Genomic DNA, 12,680 nt, shown 5'->3' on the forward strand with positions numbered 1-12,680 from the left:
AGCTCTGTTTTTTTCGCATTCAATATCCCACAAATGGCACAGCCAGACGGCGCCCAGACATTAAGGCGATTCCTTGCTGGACTGCCGCGCTCCAATGACTACAAGTTTACGAATCAGGTCAGATCGCTGATTCGGTCGACATTGAATAAAACGGCAGGGCTTGATGAATATCAGCTGAAAGTCGATCCTGACGTGCACAATCACTTCAATCGCCCCTGTGGACGCAAGTTCCAGCGTGGAGAAGCTTGCTATAGGTGTCTCACCTGTGGATTCGACGAAACTTGTGCCCTGTGCTCTTACTGCTTCCAACCTCAGCATCACCAGAACCACCAGGTCCATAAAAGTATCATACAGCGGGAGACAAACGGCTGCTGCGACTGTGGAGACCCCGAGGCATATGGCTCACTGAAGTGTGACTTGTCGAAGAACCAAATAATGGAGCAGACTCCTTGCACCCCAGAGTTCGAGGCCACTATCAGTATTGCTCTGGATTATATCTTGGACGTCATGATGCACTCTTATGCGTGCATTTTGCCCCCTAAAACACGTCTGGACGTGTTGCACTGGTCAGAGCTATCTGAATTGGACTACCATCTCTATGGAGTCAAGGACGAAAACTCGTACAAGTTCGCATTGGTGCTCTACAATGACCAAATACACCAGTATAGAGACGCCGTGCAGCGCGTGAGGTTTGCTACCGGTAAGGTGAACGAGTTCGCAGAAATGGTGGTGTCCAAGTGCAATTCTTTCGGTAAAGCAGTGGTGATGATCTCGACAGACATTGATTTTTTGCTGAAGAAGCAATCTATACTCACGTCTACAGGGCTGACTGCTTGCATCCGAAGTTGCAGAGATGTTTTCAAGGAGAACGTTTGCGATGAGCTGATTATGTGGATATCAGACCTCACCAACTCAATGATTGTGAAGAACAATTTGAACTACCAAGACGCCATTTGTGTGGCATTTCTCAGCAGATACAACCGTGGATACAAAGACTTGCCAGTGTCTGTCCAGGAATTGAAGCTTCAGGACTATAACCTCAATCGAGATAATTATGATGGCGCATTACCAAGGGACACTCTGGTATACTACAAGTTTCAAACACACTACACCCCATTGCAATATGAGTGGGAGATTCCTTCGGATATTTTAAAACAATGCCAGTATTCCAACCTCTCTCTTCTGGGGAGCGGTAAGAACTATGTCCATTTTGAGGGTTCCCGATTCCAATATCTAGCATATTTTGACATTAGATTCTGCAAGACCATTCGAACGAAACTGCACGATATTTACGTTTCAGTCATCATTAATGATTTAAAGTACAAACTCCTTTTCACCGCACAATATGTTGACATATACGTAGATCTCACGACAATGTTTCTGTCGCTGGATCGGGAACCAGAGTATTCATTGTTGCCGATACTGTCGCCTCAGCTTTTTACATGTCCTTCAAACTGTACCGCCATAGTGAAACATGGAGACATGTGCAAAATGATAGAAATGGTTGATTACTATGTGCGAACAGGGTTTACCAAAGCAAGTCACTCGCAATACACCTCCAATAAGACTGGACTTCTGTACTTCTCACTGAAGAATCGCAAGTGGGGGCATATTTTTTTAGACATGACCTACATCATTAGCAGAAATCAAATCAACGGCAATCTATTTTCATATCTACCATACTTTAGCAAGCTGTTAGACGTTTTATCAGTGTTTCAAGGGAGACCAGCCATCAAGCGTGAGGCTACCACTCACGTAGAATATGAACTTACAGACTACGGACTCTATTTCAATGGAATGTCGGTGATATCTCACTTTCTGGAACACATTTCCAAGGCACTCAATAAAACTTCTTCCGAAGACTCTTCGCACTATTTGTTGAAGCTCACTGTTTGCCAAATTATACGTACTTTGTTCATCAAGCGTGAATCTCCGAAAGAGAGTGAGATGGGAGTTAACAAAATAATTGAGAACCAAGAACCCATGGTTGAGTTTCATACATTACAAATCAACAATGTTTCCACTCGTATCGTCAAGTTTGACGTGTTGAGTGAGAAGGTGAGCTTTTTGCACCCGTTACACTCTTTCCTTTCTTGGTGTATTGAGATGAGCCCGTCTCTTTCGAAAGAGTCAATATTTGGATTTTTCATGGATTGCATTGATCAGATTCCTCGGATGTTGGACGTTGGCTTGCCGGATGCCTTTCTCACGGGTGACTATACAAAAGCAGTGTTTGATATTCCTTTAAGGACAATTGTATTGTTGTCGCAAATCAAGGTCGGACTCTGGGTTAGAAACGGTCTGAGTATAAGAAATCAAATGAACATTTACAAGAACTCTGGCATACGTGAGTTTGGTTATTTCAGAGACCTGTTTTTGGTCCAGGTGTTTTGCGCCTTCCAAAGCACTGATGTAAGCCTACCCACGTTGATTGATAGATGGAGTCTTGTTGATTGGTGTCAAGGAGATTATGAAAATTCTCCATACACCACAGCGCATGTTCATGAAATGGCCGAAGAATTTATCTTGTTCTTGATCAACTTGCTCACTGAGGATTTGCACCTGCACAAGAAAAGTGCAGCGGAAATTCCAGATTTGCGAATTAGGAAAGAAATTATCCAGTCTCTATGCTTCAAGCCCGTCAGCTATAGCAAAATAACGTCAGAAATATCAGAACACATAACCTCAGAAAAGAGGTTCTTTATTGTGTTCAATCAGTGCGTTGATGAGATTCCTCGGAAAGCAGCTTCCGAGTCATTCAAGGATGCAAAAACATACAAATTGAAAGAGGAGCTTTACGATGAAGTAGATCCCTACTACATTCACTATAGCTCAAATAAGAGGGAGGATTGTATGAGGATACTCAAGGAGCGTATTCATCACATCACGAAAGTACCGATGGCAGAAGTCTACGTTTCTCCAAAAAGAATTGACTGGGATGATGGTCCATTCAAAAGCCTGACTAAGATTACATGCTCTGTCCATTTCATATCTATTCTCGAAAGCACGCTCAAATACTGTTGGGACCATGTCAAGCCAGAGTTTTCCATTGACACATTGCTTGATTTCACATTGCATCTGACACATATCGCTGTGTGCTTGCCCAATGCCTCCGAATTTATCTCGCTCTACATCCGGAACTCCAAGGTTCCATCATTGCTCTACTCATTGCTTCTAAAAGAGAAATTTAGAGCTTTCTTTCCAAAATGCAAGGCCATTTTGAAAATTGTGTGCGACCATTTTGAAAACGATCTTGACGTGTTGACCCAAATGATGCCGGAATATAACCCGTCAAATATCAAGCCATCCAGCGCATCTGAAGAGTCCACTTCAGATAAGAAAAAACGTCTGGCAAAGAAAAAACGCTCTCAAATCCTGGCCAAGTTCAAGAAGCAGCAACAGAAATTTGCGGAAAACTTTAGTATCGATGGTACCGATTTAATGGACGTCGATGACTATGACTCTAATGAGGAAGATAATAGCTGGACATATCCTCATGAAAGATGTATTCTTTGCCAAATGCCTGCGAACTATGAAAATGAACCGTTTGGGATCATCAGTTACATTGTGCAAAGCAACGAATTTAGATCGATTCCGTTTGATGATAGATATTGGTTTTACAAGAGCTTCACTGGCAATGCAAATTTGGATGAGGCAGAAATCACCAGGAATACCAAACTGCAGGCTTATCTAAATAAGGTGGAAGAAGATGCCGTCATTGGGCCCGGATTCCCAAGTAACGAGCACGCTTGTAACGAAAACCACGCGGTCTTCAACAGCTGTTGTCACGGTATGCACTTCTCCTGTTACACAAGCTTTCTTAAATCGATTAAAGCGAGACAAGTTTCACAGATTACAAGGACAATACCGGAAGACGTATCTCGCCAGGAATTCCTGTGTCCATTGTGCAAAGCTGTTAACAACATTTTTGTTCCGATATACTATACATCAAACAGCACAAGTCTGGTCAACAAACTCAGAAACAAGTCAGAATCAATTCTCGACCCAGGACTAGAGGACTTTTTAGCGAACAGTTCCGCACACCTCGATGTCATCAAGAACGATCTGATTGGCTACGTGAAGTCTAATGTCAAACCCCAATACTGGTTCATTAAGGATGACAATTTGACAGTTGATACAGCGTCTAAGTCTTTTTTGGCACTGAATCACTCGCTAAGCGCACTCGCTGTCCTTTCCTTACCGTTTGATGGTATAAGTTCGCTTATAACAAAAACAATTGAATCGGTGGAAATCTCTCTAAGAGGGCTCTACTATGACCCAGGGGCCTTGCAGCTTTTGATTTACGAAATTCCTAACCAGTCTCTGACCTCATTGCGTGTTTGGAATCAATTTCGCGAGCTCATCAGAAACACAGAGACAGCTACATCAACGACAAATCAATACAGTCGCAGCTACTTAACATATCCCGAAAGACTTTTGGGACTATGGAACAACATATACAAAGATGAAGACCTTCTTCATGAGGGTGAAGACTACTTCAAGCTCCTAGTCGGAGCCGAGGAGGTTCCTAGCCTGGGTCTGGATTACAGCAGGCTTCTTCATTTGTGCTATCTCAAGCACGTGAGACAATCAGTGTTGAGTTTGATGAGCAAGTTGGAGGTTATGAAGTTTGACTCGGAGGATATGGTCAATGATCTCGCCGACATACCGTATGACTCGCCCAAGCTTGACCGTATATGGCAGGTGTTTTGCGGAAACGAACATTCGCAGGCCAGTCGAGTTTTGTACTCGATGCTTGTGAGGCTGGTAACGCCATTCCTTAGAAAATGTCTGATCTATTCCTTTGTGCGCTTTTCGGTCCTCCTTCCAGGTGAGCTTCCGGACTTGACTCAATTTTCTCTTGAATGTGACAAGTTATGTGCAGTGATGAATCTTCCGAATCTTTATGATGTCTTGGAAGCCTTTCCGCTAGAGCAATTCAGAACTTCTATGGAAAGAAAATTGCAGTTGCGAGATGCTAGAATCCAATTCCCCGCTCAAATGAGACTGATTCCTTTGCCTCAGCGCTTGAACAAATTCTTCAGTCTTTACTATAACAAACTTACAGATAAACCTTCTGATCCTGCTATATGTCTATTCTGTGCCAAGTTGGTCCATCTCCAGGTTCAGAATTATGGTGATCGTCTAGGAGCTTGCAACATCCACCTAAAGTGGGAGTGCATAAACGGAGAGTTTGGCATATTTTTCATTCCAAAAAGCAACTCTATTCTTCTGTTGAACAAGGGTAAAGGATCGTTTTTCGAAAGTCCGTATTTGGATGACTACGGTGAGATAGATCAAGATTCCAAAAAGGGACATGACCTGTCGCTTTCGCAGCCCAAGTACGACGAATTTACCAGAACTGTCTGGCTGCAGCATAACATTCCTAATCAAATTGCCCGCAAGCTGGAGAGCCAGATCGATATTGGAGGCTGGGAGACGTTATGAAGGCCCAGTACTTGCACCATGTGTGCGGTGCTCATGGAAAACCCATCCGAGGGTGGGGCTATGGCTCAATGGTAGAGCTTTCGACTCCAGATCGAAGGGTTGCAGGTTCGATTCCTGTTGGCCTCAATCTTCAATTTTTTTTGCGAGCTTTTATTTTTATTACTACTCCCGTAGTAAAAGCACCATCCTGACGTCATTCGAAACCGGGAAACTACTCCATATCCGTAAGAATCGCTCTTTAAACTATAAAATAAACCTAGTAATGCTGCTGGTACCCATGTCGGTCGCCAAACGGATTGGAGTTCTGCTGATAGTACATGTTCGGATTCGTATAGGCGTTTCCTTGTGACGTAGGCGCGGGCTGTTCCTTGTCTATCACCTCAGTTTTTGTTCTCCTTCCCCCTCTGCAGAAGCAGCAGCACAGCGCGTCGACACATTTGACTCCACAGCAGATCAGCTGAAATAAGGTCGAAAGCAACCAGAAGGCAAGTAGAGCACCGATAACTATCCCCACAATGGCCACGATTTTGCACCATTTTTTGTCCATGCACTTGTTCCATCCGTTCTTGGTATCGTCCCAGGTATGGTTTATGTCTCTCTTATAAAGAGAGTTTCCAACAAGCTCTGTAGGACACACGTCGGAGACGGCCATCATGGCCTGAATGTTTTCAGCAATAAACTGGGGAATAATCATGGCTGCAATATCGGTATTTAATTTGTATAGATCGGGACCAGGAATGCATACCTCTATTTATATAGGAGGTGAATTAGATACAGCCTCCTTTTAGCGTCTCCACGACTACTAAAAATAAATTTTTGATAATCCTTCAGCCGCACGAGTTGCAGACACAGCCGAGTTCTAATCAAACGTTATCTTCTTCGCCTTCTTAGTCATGTCGACGTCTTTGAAGAACGCGCCATAAGCCCCGTGAGTCTTCTTTTTCGTATGCGAGCCATACTTGAGCAGCTCCTCGGGCACCGGCTGGCCAGCGCCACGCAGCACGTTCATCAGGGCCCCCGCAAGGTGTTTCTCGTGCTCTGTGAAAAGCGTGTGAGAGATACCAGTTTGACCCGCACGTCCTGTACGCCCAATTCTGTGCACGTAGTCCTCCACGGTGAGCGGAAACGTGAGGTTGATGACAACCTTCACGTTTGGAATGTCCAGACCTCTTGCGGCGACGTCCGTCGCAAGCAGGATGTTGTGCTTACCAGCCTTGAAATCTTGCAAGGCTTGTGTTCTCTGTGCTTGGTTAAGGTCACCATGGAGGGCCGCCACACTGAATCCCTTGTAAGTGAGCGTCTTCTCCACCCTGGCGGCCTCCTTTTTGTACAAAGCGAAAATTAAAAGTTTATCGTCCTTTTTCGCACCAGATTGGTATTTGCGCAACATTTGCAACAATTTTTGTTCTTTTTCACGAGGATCGACCACCTCGACGACTTGTTGGATCCGTTTGTTCGCTGAGAGCTCGTCCCGCTGTCCGATAGTCACTTTCACAGGCTTGTCCATGAAGTTCATTGCGAGCTCGCGCACTTCCTTCGGCCAGGTAGCAGTGAACATGAGGGTCTGTCTGTTGCCGTTTGTGAGCTTCATCACCTTTTTTATGTCTTCTTCGAATCCCTTCTCAAGCATTCTGTCGGCCTCGTCCAGAACCAAATAGTTGATCTTGTCCAGGCTGATGCTGCCGTCCTCTATTAAATCGATCAAACGGCCTGGCGTAGCTATCACGCATTGCGATCGTTTCACAGCTCTTCTTTGCTCGTCCTTAGAGACACCTCCATAGACACAAACACATTCTAGACCCACCTTGGTGGTCAGCTCGTTAAGGTTATCGTAGATTTGGCTGGCGAGTTCTCTCGTCGGAGAAATAATCAGCACTTGCAATGCCTTGGAGTCCGATTTCAGCAGATGCTCCACTGCCGGGACACCGAAAGCCATCGTTTTTCCCGATCCAGTCTCTGCGACACCCACCATGTCGCGGCCAGTGAGCAGATACGGCCACACCACTGCCTGGATCGGTGTCGGCTTGGCATACTTATCCAAATGGCTACTGATGCGCGAGTCAACAAGGGGTCTGAGATGGTCAAACGAAAGGGTCGGAGAAACGCTGGTTTTCTTAGGATCCTCGATCTCAACTTCGTTGGTCTTCAGGAACTCACCAACAGCGGCGCTGTCGACCTCGATCTGAGGTTTATCAGTTGACCGATGCTTTTCTCTCTTTTTGTCCTTCTTTTCTTTTTTGCTGGCCTTGCTCTTTTTCTCCTTGTGATCCTTGAGTTTCTTCTCCTTCTTGTCCTTCTTCTGGCGCTTCTCGGCACTCTCTGCCTCCTTGTCTTCTCTAGCTCTTTTGTCCTTAGCCATTTTATAAGTATAAAATTTTTATATGCAAAAAAAAAACCATTAAAATGCGGTGTACGGGTTCTAGATCAGTGCCAATCCAAACAGTATAGTAGACGCAAAAGACGCAAAAACGCTCAGGCTGTTGAAACGATGGCCTGATCCCGAGCCGCTCGTGGACGAAATCGATTGCAGCGAGGAGTTGCTAGAAACGGTCGCGGAGGAACTGGCCAAAGTCTCGAGAGTCGTAGAGCTCTGGTAGGCAGCTCTGTCTGAGGTGATGGACCTTTTACTAGTGGAGACGGAGTCATGCGAACCAGATGTAGTGGCAGTTGGATTGTATGAGCTGCCTGCGGCCTTTGTGGAGGACTGATACACATAGTGGCTTGAAGTGGCAACATTGCTGCTGGAGCTGGCCGTTTGGGACTTAAAGACCTCAGAGTCTAAGTTTCCTCCGGCAACCAGAACGTCAAACTCCTCCTCAGCCAAGCCGATACGGCCATTAACTTGTCCGCCAACTGCCTCGATCGACGTCCATTCACCACTGGTGTCCTCGTAACGGTACTCTGAGCCGCTCGAGTAGTCAACAGCAACCAGTTTCTTAATGTACATCGAGAACGGAGCGTCATCATAGTTTGTTAGTCCACCAGCCCATTCGATCGTCCCCTGAGCATTTGTGCTGTCTCCTCCAGCCCAAATTCCCATCATCAAGTACATAGGGCTCTGCGGATAGCCCTGGGACGAGTCATTGGTAAGTGTTCTGATAGCCTTTCCGTCGACGTACCACGTCAGAGCCTCTGCTGTCCAGTCGATTGTGTAGTTGTGGAAAGCAGCTCTTGGGTCTTCCATGTTGTGATATCCGCCTCTGTCGTACGTAGCTGTGTTTCCCTTGGAGAAGTAATTGGTTTGGACCTCGTAGCCGTCACCTCCAAACCACTCCAGATCGATCTCGTCGAGGTCGTCGGACTGAAGATAGAAGGACGAAATGATTCCTGTTCCGTTCGCTGCCTTTAGAAGGACCTCCACTTTCCCAAACATGAGGTAAAAGTTGGATCTGAGCGCAGGGTTGTCGAATCTTTTGGCCAATGTGAGTTGCAGGCCGTCGTCGCTATAGAAAATCTGGTCTGGGGTGGAATAGACAGAGAAGTGCTCGCTGGGGGACTTGAAATCCTCGGAAATCGATCCTGCCAACGCCGTGTCAGCGGGACAGCCTGTGTTTTTGAGCGGGTTGCAGGTGGCAGTCGCTAAGGACGCGCTGCTGGTTCCTGTGACAGCGGCGGCAAGCCCCGACACAAGGCTGCCCAACAGAGCGTGCGAAACTAGTGGAGATCTCATGGATTCGCGGTGGCGTTGGAAATATTGCGCCCCAAGCTTCCTATATATAGCACCTGCACAATCCGGACTCGAGAACGCCCAGTTCCAAAAACGGTAAATTAGATACATCGTTGAACTATTTTAAGTTGGCGCCAAAATGCCCTAGGAGGACGGAAAAAAGTACGGGAAAGCGCCCAATAGCCCTTATAGGAGCATTCATGTGTTGTTAGTGGTATAGGATACAGATGAGAGCTTCTGTTTCACCATATGAGCAAACACCTGAAACACGCTTGTGTGTTTATAATTCTCCGAATATGGTAATTTTTTCAGGTGGCTGGTCCATCAAAAAACATAGTCTGGCGGAGACATCAGGATTTCCAGTCTCCCCCTGCTGCTGATCGTGCAGCCCTGGTCAAAGACCTTGAGTCCAAGCAGTTCCAGTTTCTGGCGTTCTCTGTCGCTGTGTCCGTGTGGATCTTTGGGGATCCAGACCACCTGCTTGCGCGGATCGAACCGTAACGAAGGATGACAGAAAATGGAGGCTGTGTCAAAGTCATGTTCAAACTTTATTTCTCGATCCAGCTCTTCGAACAGTTCCAGCGGAACAACGCTCAGTGACTTGTCGTACTGGTTATTGATAGAAATGTGGACACATATAGTCAACACCAAAACTATAACCATCATGATGCCCAGAAGGAAGCAGGTGTTTTCGCCCTTGTCGTCTTTCACAATGAAGAACAATCCGATAAGAAACACCTCGAGACTGTAGACTCCCGCGTACAGTTGACGAAGCGCGATCGAGTAAATTTTCCCTCCTGTCTCCGAACTGTTCTTGTAGTTGTAAACATAGAGGAGACAGTACTTGTATGACAACAGGTCCAAAAGGAAGTTGATGCAGCAGAATACAAGAATCAAAGGAGATATCACAGAGTACACCAGACCGATCGAGCCGTACACGGAGTAGGTCGGGTATGTGAGTCCCCAGCTGGGCTGAGGAATGCTCATGCGACGGTGAAGCTTTTCTCGCGGAGTCTTGTCGATCAGTTTGTCCATGCATAGATCTGACGAGAACCTTCCGAACTGCAGGAGACTATTCCCGAAACATGTCAAGCCTTTCAAAATGAAGAACGAGAAGAAGAAGTTGGAGGCCTTGGGGAAGTCTTGTGCCACCATTGCCGGGATGGCGCTTGGATTGAGAAGAAACCGTTCCAGCACCACAATGAACCCTGAGGAGATGGTGATCACAATGAAAAGGTGGAAAAATAAGAACACAAATACCCAGCTCTGAAGACTCAGCTCCAAGGAAGAACCCACTATCTTCCCTCGCTTGCATCCGACAACCTTGAATATTTGCAGCGCAACAGACGTCAGCAACGTGAGCACTATTGTAGGCAAAATTCCTGCAATGAATGCTGTTAGAAAATCTGGGAGTCCGTTTAGCCAGCTGATGGTTGGAATGAGCGCAGTGAGATAAGGGAGTTGCGATATTGACCCCACAAAGGCCACTGGGACTACCCAGCAGACAATGATCAAAATTGAAACGAAAAACATTGCTGCGTTCCATATCACGTTTGAAGCTGTTTGGTCCGAGCGCACAATGTTCTTCCAGATAACGTCATCCGGAGTCATTTCCATGAGAGTGACCGTCATGCCTTTTGGGTTTCTCGTTAGTAAGAGCTGGCGCGCAAGGTATGCGGTGCTGATCTTGTTGAACTGCACAAACGCTTTGTTGATTTTTGAGCTTCGTAACTTTACGGACTTGAGCTCGCGCTGTTTGGCCAAAATTAGCTCCCCCAGGAGCAGCATCTGTCCCGCAGTATGGTCGTATGGATCCACAACTTTGCATATGCCGGGAACTGTGCATTCAAACCCAAATAGCTCAAAGGGCTCGTAGAAGTATTTGGTAGCGTGATTGACTCGATTCTGCGTTTTATCTTTGATGATATTCAGTTCCAGCTCTTCTAAGAGGCTTCTATATTTTTCATACTTTTGGACTAGTGCCTCCACATTGCGATAGTCTAAGATTGGCCACACTTTTTTGACCCCTCCGGGGAGAGTAGCAAAAAATTGCTCAATGGCACTCTCGTCCATCAGGTCGTGCGGGATATTTTCGAGCAGCACAGTCGACAAAGAAGCCCGTTTATACTGGACTTTGGAGCTCAGCACCAGATGTTTCTGACGCTCTTCAACGCAGCTTTTCATCTCGTAAATGAGCACATAATGAAACCATAGGATCACAAAAATAGCCATGCCGAAATGGAACATGTACTTATTGGTGTTTCGTGATGAGATGTTGGAGGTGGATATTCTGTCGAGCCCTCTTACAATCCCTTTAGTTAGCTCATCTCCGCCACAGAAGTTCACTGGAATGAGCACTGGAATATTGAGACAGGCCATTCCGACAAAAAGTATCAGTAGCGTGTACATGAATCTCAGAAAATAGTACGAGTCCAGTCCTAGTCGGTAAAAGGTGCCAATCGGGGTGTAGACGATAGGTTTCGCCCATGCTAAAAGATGGTCTGACAATGGCGGCGTCCGGATGCTTTCTGGCAGGCAATAGCAGAGCGGCTGGTAAAATTCCTTGAATCTGGTTCTCAGGTAGGTAAATATGAACACCTGCAGGGAACAATACACAAGAGAAAAGATCAGGGACGACAGAAATGACTCAAAAGAGATTCCCACAGAGTTATGTGCCGCTCCTGATTGGGTAGTGTTTAAGAAATCCAAAAATTCTGTGTTCTCTATGGTAGCGTCCATCGGTAACAATTGCCAACAGGGATAAAATATATCCCTAGGCCCAATCTAGCGTTTCACCAGCCACCGGTTCGCCACAAGATTTTTATTTATCTCAGTCTTGACTTATGCCTCGCTTTAAGATAAAATCAGTTTTCGGCAGTCCTAAAACGCCTCCAGCTATGGACTCTCCGCGCACGTTGCAGGACGACGATGATCCTCCATTAACTCCGCTTCAATTGAACGGCTACAAAGCCACCACCCACCACAAACTGTTGCCGACCGAACTGGCAGAGGAACTTCGTCTCCATATCCCTCCCATCCTCCAGATATCGCATTCCTGGACTCTCCAGTACTCTTTGGAACAGGACGGAACATCACTAAACACTTTCTACAGCAGGACGCGGCCGCAGCCCGGAGAGTCAACGGCCCGAAGAAAAGGATACCTACTGGTCGTGATGGACACCCAACACCGGCTGTTTGGGGCGTATCTGAACGACTATTTGAGACCGCTAGAGAAGAAACAGTATTACGGGAACGGGGACTGTTTTCTTTGGAAGGCAGAGCGCGATAGTATAAAAAACATGCACACGCTAGAGGCTTCCGGGGAACAATTGAGACTGAAGGTGTTCCCGTACACTTCGATGAACGATTACATAATCTACTCAAACCACAACTTTGTCAGCATAGGCTCCGGAGGCGGCCGGTTCGGTCTGTATATCAATGGCGATCTGGAAAATGGGGCCACCGACAGTGTCGAGACGTTTGGCAATGAGCCACTGACTACGGAAAAATTCAAAATCCTCGGATTGGAACTGTGGAAAATCGACTAAATTCATGATAGCTATAT

General features: G+C 46.2%; 6 protein-coding genes across 6 annotated transcripts; 2 read left to right on the forward strand and 4 right to left on the reverse strand.

Annotated features, from left to right (window-relative positions):
- Positions 1 to 33: 33 nt before the first annotated feature.
- KL911_004903 (uncharacterized protein) lies at positions 34 to 5,448 on the forward strand (the record flags this gene model as incomplete). The annotated part of the gene is made up of 1 exon (XM_043200246.1): positions 34 to 5,448. The coding sequence occupies one exon, from the start codon at positions 34 to 36 to the stop codon at positions 5,446 to 5,448; it is 5,415 nt and encodes a 1,804-aa protein (XP_043052262.1).
- Positions 5,449 to 5,704: 256 nt separating this feature from the next.
- On the reverse strand, positions 5,705 to 6,142 carry KL911_004904 (uncharacterized protein; the record flags this gene model as incomplete). Its single annotated transcript, XM_043200247.1, has 1 exon — positions 5,705 to 6,142. The coding sequence occupies one exon, from the start codon at positions 6,140 to 6,142 to the stop codon at positions 5,705 to 5,707; it is 438 nt and encodes a 145-aa protein (XP_043052263.1).
- Positions 6,143 to 6,307: 165 nt separating this feature from the next.
- On the reverse strand, positions 6,308 to 7,807 carry KL911_004905 (uncharacterized protein; the record flags this gene model as incomplete). The annotated part of the gene is made up of 1 exon (XM_043200248.1): positions 6,308 to 7,807. The coding sequence occupies one exon, from the start codon at positions 7,805 to 7,807 to the stop codon at positions 6,308 to 6,310; it is 1,500 nt and encodes a 499-aa protein (XP_043052264.1).
- A 60-nt stretch (positions 7,808 to 7,867) lies between these two features.
- KL911_004906 (uncharacterized protein) lies at positions 7,868 to 9,226 on the reverse strand (the record flags this gene model as incomplete). Its single annotated transcript, XM_043200249.1, has 1 exon — positions 7,868 to 9,226. The coding sequence occupies one exon, from the start codon at positions 9,224 to 9,226 to the stop codon at positions 7,868 to 7,870; it is 1,359 nt and encodes a 452-aa protein (XP_043052265.1).
- Positions 9,227 to 9,439: 213 nt separating this feature from the next.
- Positions 9,440 to 11,854, reverse strand: KL911_004907 (uncharacterized protein; the record flags this gene model as incomplete). Its single annotated transcript, XM_043200250.1, has 1 exon — positions 9,440 to 11,854. One exon carries the CDS (start codon positions 11,852 to 11,854, stop codon positions 9,440 to 9,442), a length of 2,415 nt encoding a protein of 804 aa, XP_043052266.1.
- Positions 11,855 to 11,958: 104 nt separating this feature from the next.
- KL911_004908 (uncharacterized protein) lies at positions 11,959 to 12,663 on the forward strand (the record flags this gene model as incomplete). Its single annotated transcript, XM_043200251.1, has 1 exon — positions 11,959 to 12,663. The coding sequence occupies one exon, from the start codon at positions 11,959 to 11,961 to the stop codon at positions 12,661 to 12,663; it is 705 nt and encodes a 234-aa protein (XP_043052267.1).
- Positions 12,664 to 12,680: the final 17 nt, after the last annotated feature.

The sequence above is a fragment of the Ogataea haglerorum genome (assembly GCF_019207285.1).
Source record: "Ogataea haglerorum isolate 81-453-3 chromosome Unknown 81-453-3_NODE_17_length_200138_cov_96.082680, whole genome shotgun sequence".
In the NCBI taxonomy this organism is placed as follows: domain Eukaryota; kingdom Fungi; phylum Ascomycota; class Pichiomycetes; order Pichiales; family Pichiaceae; genus Ogataea; species Ogataea haglerorum.